The sequence below is a fragment of the Triticum urartu genome, chromosome 1A (assembly GCF_056163025.1).
Source record: "Triticum urartu cultivar PI428250 chromosome 1A, HENAU_Tu73, whole genome shotgun sequence".
Taxonomy (NCBI): domain Eukaryota; kingdom Viridiplantae; phylum Streptophyta; class Magnoliopsida; order Poales; family Poaceae; genus Triticum; species Triticum urartu.
The window spans coordinates 77,127,731-77,131,771 of NC_141873.1; the positions used below are offsets into that span (position 1 = coordinate 77,127,731).

The 4,041-nt window shown below is 54.8% G+C and overlaps 1 protein-coding gene across 1 annotated transcript; it reads right to left on the reverse strand.

Moving 5' to 3' along the window:
- Window positions 1–320: 320 nt before the first annotated feature.
- On the reverse strand, window positions 321–950 carry LOC147990118 (uncharacterized). The gene has a single exon (XM_087537161.1). It carries the CDS (start codon window positions 948–950, stop codon window positions 321–323), a length of 630 nt encoding a protein of 209 aa, XP_087393287.1.
- Between the last annotated feature and the right edge of the window lie 3,091 nt (window positions 951–4,041).

Below are 4,041 nucleotides of genomic sequence, written 5' to 3' on the forward strand. Positions count from 1 at the left end.
TTTCTCTTCTCTCCGACAGGGTTGGGTATTGTCTTGACAATAGTGGTCCACTGAGGATAGATACCGTCACCCAGGTAGTATCCTTTGTCGTAATTGTGGCCGTTGACAGTAAATTTCGCCGGTGGGCTGTTGCCTTCGGTAAGCCTAGCAAACATCGGCGAGCGCTGAAGCACGTTGATATTATTGTGTGATCCAGCCATGCCAAAGAAAGAGTGCCAGATCCAGAGATCTTGAGATGCCACGGCCTCTAATATGACAGTGCAAGCCCTGACATGTCTCTTATACTGCCCTTGCCAAGCAGAAGAACAGTTCTTCCACTCTCAATGCATGCGGTCTATGCTACCAAGCATCCCTGAGAAGCCCCTTCTGGCATTCATCGCCAACAAACGGGTTGTATCTTCAGTTGTTGTCTCTCTCAAGTACTCAGGGCCAAACACAGAAATAACAGCCTTGCAGGACTTATACAGGGACTCTAGGCATGTAGACTCACTCATACGGACGTACTCGTCAATGAGATCACCGAGCACTCCGTATGCAAGCATCCGGATGGCAGCAGTGCATTTCTGATAAGAGGAGAAACCGATCTTGTCGACGGCATCCTCTTTGCACTCGAAATAGTCATCATAGCCGACCACCCCCTCTCTAATACGGTTGAAAAGATGCCTATTCATACGTAAACGGCAGCAGAATTTTTGATGTTTGAACAACGAGTCTGTTGTATCAAAGTAGTCCTTCCAAAGAAGGAAATGCCCGCTCTCTCGGTTGCAATTCAACGCTGGAAGGTGGCCCAGAATGGAGCCACGGAACAATGGCCGCTGACTGTTGAGGTGGTGATGGACCAACACGGCAGCCAATATCTCCTCCTCATCGTCGGACGACGAATCGTCGGACGACGAATCGTCGGAGTCGCAAAGGAAATTGCGGAAAAAGAACTCGTCGGCGGAGTCCATTTTCGTACCTTGGCAAACTGTCGAACAGCTTGCGGGCGTCGAAGAAGGAGACGGCCGGCGAGGGGAGTCACGGCGCGCACAGACCCAGCTAGCGTCCGACGAGTGGGCGGGCGTCCGACGAGCGCGCCGGTGAGGATTTGGCCGGGCGGTGAGGCGGCTTCTTGGTCGCGGGACGGTGGTGGGGGGAGCAGCGGTGGGAAGCAGTTTGCTCCCCGACGGCAAGACGACGGTGGCGGGCAACGGGGGAGTGGGTGGCATTGTTGGGCGGATGTGAAGGCGGCGGCAGCTGGCAGAGTCGCCGGCAAAAATGAGCGGTGGTGGCAGCGACGAAGGAGGCGGAGGGTTGCTGTTGGCTGAGTGTGAGGGGGAGGCCAATGAGCCACCGACTAGCGGGCCCGGGGTGAGGAGAAGGCGAGCGGGCGCGCGTCCGTGCCGACGCAAATCCGGCTTAAAAATGGACCGGGAATGGGTCGCCCGCGGACGAAAAGTGGACACGTGTCTGTTTGGATCGGCGTGTTGGGTTGTTTTTTGTGTCCGTATCGACCCAAACAAACGGTGACGAACGAAATGGGTCGTCCCATTGAAGTTGCTCTAATGATCACTAGCTAATACAGTAAATAAATTAATTGAAGGATGAGCTGTCAGTCGCACGGCCCAGTCGACAGACAAGAACCAGCTGACATACTAGTGCAATGGATCAAATTAATAAATCAGAAGGACCCCAAATTAATAGGGAAGCCGGCCTTATTAAGGCTGGGATTATTGGGTTGATGGACATGTAATAAATCTACTGATTAGATACAGCCGTGCAGATTAGCTACAGTAGTGCACATGTAATGTATGCCATCAAATTAGTGAGCGTGCTTGAATCCGCGTGGTGGCAACTGTCAACCATGAGAGGTCTGTGGCCAATTCTACGAGCTCGTAATGTTATTGGAATGGTCATTTAAGACCCCTAAACATGTAATGTTGGATAAACAATCATTGATGTAGACACATTGTGATGGCTACTGGAAGAAGGGCGCGAGAGGATCGGTCGGGGGTCTTTTTTGCCCACAGCCGGGCAAGATGGAGGGGATTTTTTTTCTTAATTCTTACTTGATTAGATTGATACATCTCCTTTTTATATAGAGAGACTTACTTGACCTCTAAGCAAGCGACATTTATCTCTAATTAACTCTAAAATTAACGAGCTATACCGCCGGCCCAGACCATTAGGCCCATTACGTACTCTAATACTACACCCCATCTGGACATGCAGCTTGTCCTCGAGCTGCAGCCTAACCAACTTATAACCATGACTCGACGCAACACAAATCTAACACCTAAAAACAAGCCTTTTACTCTCGGATTGTTTTATCACTCTCAACCTGAAATGGGCTGAGACGATTCATTTTGGACCCGTTAACAAAAAATGGACACCATCTGCACGTCGGACGTGCACGTGTAGAGCCACCTGCATCTCATGGACACCATCTAGACAAAAGGAGTGCATGTGTATGGCCACCTGGAAGTGGTCGCAAGAGCGACCAGCAGAGGCGCCCTCGCGGCGGCCGGCGGAATGCAGTGGTGCTACGCGGTGCGCTCCTGTCGGTGACACCCTGCATTCTCCCTGCCGGACAGCTGTTGGTTTGCACCGCACAGAGGAGAGTGGAGGGCTTGTGATGAAGAATGATGAGGAGGGGTGCGCCCCCCTCCCCAACCACCGATGTCGCATACTTTGAGGTCGCTGCCCGTGGGGAAAATAGCATGCCCAAGATCCCCGACCCAGCGGACGAGATCGAGGTCCTTTGCGCAACGAAGTGCGGCTGGGAGGAGCGGCAGCTGCAGACCACGCATCTCCCGCACACGCCGACGCGCTAGGAGGCCGCGCGCAGCAGCCTGCAGCCTCACCGCCGCTGACACGTGGCGGGTAGTGATACAAGCCGGAAGCGATGACGGCGGCGGCGGGAACTTGATCTGCTGGATGGGGACGCCCTAGAGAAGTAGTAATCGCGACGGCAGGAACTTGATCTGGTGGATCGGGACTCCCGCCGGTGTGGTCGATGCGGGGCCGGAGCTGACCGGCGGTGGCTCCTGCAGCGGAGCGCCAGGCGTGGCGGAGGCCACCAGGAGCGGCGGCTGCCACTGTAGCCAGGGCGGGGCGGTGGTGGCGGTGCATGTCAGCTACAGCGGCTGCTACAGCGGCCCGGCGAGCGCGGCGGGGACGCCCTGGGGCAGCGGCAGGGGCTGCTACGGCAGAGCGCAGGGCGCGGCGGAGGCCGCCAGGAGCGGCGGCTGCCACTGCAGCCAGGGCGGGGCGGTGGATGGCTGCTGCAACGGCCCGGCGAGCGCGGCGGAGGCCGCCTGGTGCAGCGGCTACCACGACAGCCACGGCGGCGCGGTGGCGACGCAGCCGGGTGCAACCCAAAGTACCCGGCCAAGAACAGGCAAATCTCCTGGAGTTCCTGGGTTACATCCCGCAGCGCACCGGACACCTCCGGGGTAAGGACGGCGGGGGCTGGCACGACGGAGGATCCTGGCGCGGGCAGGAGCGGGACGACGGTCGTGGTGGTCGCCGAAGGCGACGAGGTGACCGGCAGCGGAAGAGATGGATTGGGCGGCGGTGAAGACATGATCGAACCGAAGCTAGCTGATACCAAATTGTTATGGCTGCTAGAAGGAGGGCGCGAGAGGGTCGGCCGGGGGCCTTTTTTGTACACGGCCGAGCAAGATGGAAGGGATTTCCTTCTTAATTCTTACTTGATTAGATTGATACATCTCCTCTCTTTATATAAAGAGGTTTACTTGACTTTCAAGTAAGGCTTACTTGACCCCTAAGCAAGCGATCCTTATCTCTAATTAACCCTAAGATTAACGGGCTATACCACTAGCCCATGCCATTAGGCCCATTACGTGCTCTAACACACATATGGTTAAAAAACAATTGTGTTGCCTGCAAAAATGAAAACATGTTTCTTAAAGAAGGATAAACCCCCAACCTCTGCATCTAGGTGATTCATGCAGCTGCTTTATTAATTATTCATAAAGACCTTATAAAATAATACATCAGTAAGTCTGAAGCCACCATCTTGGTAACACTTGTCGCTAC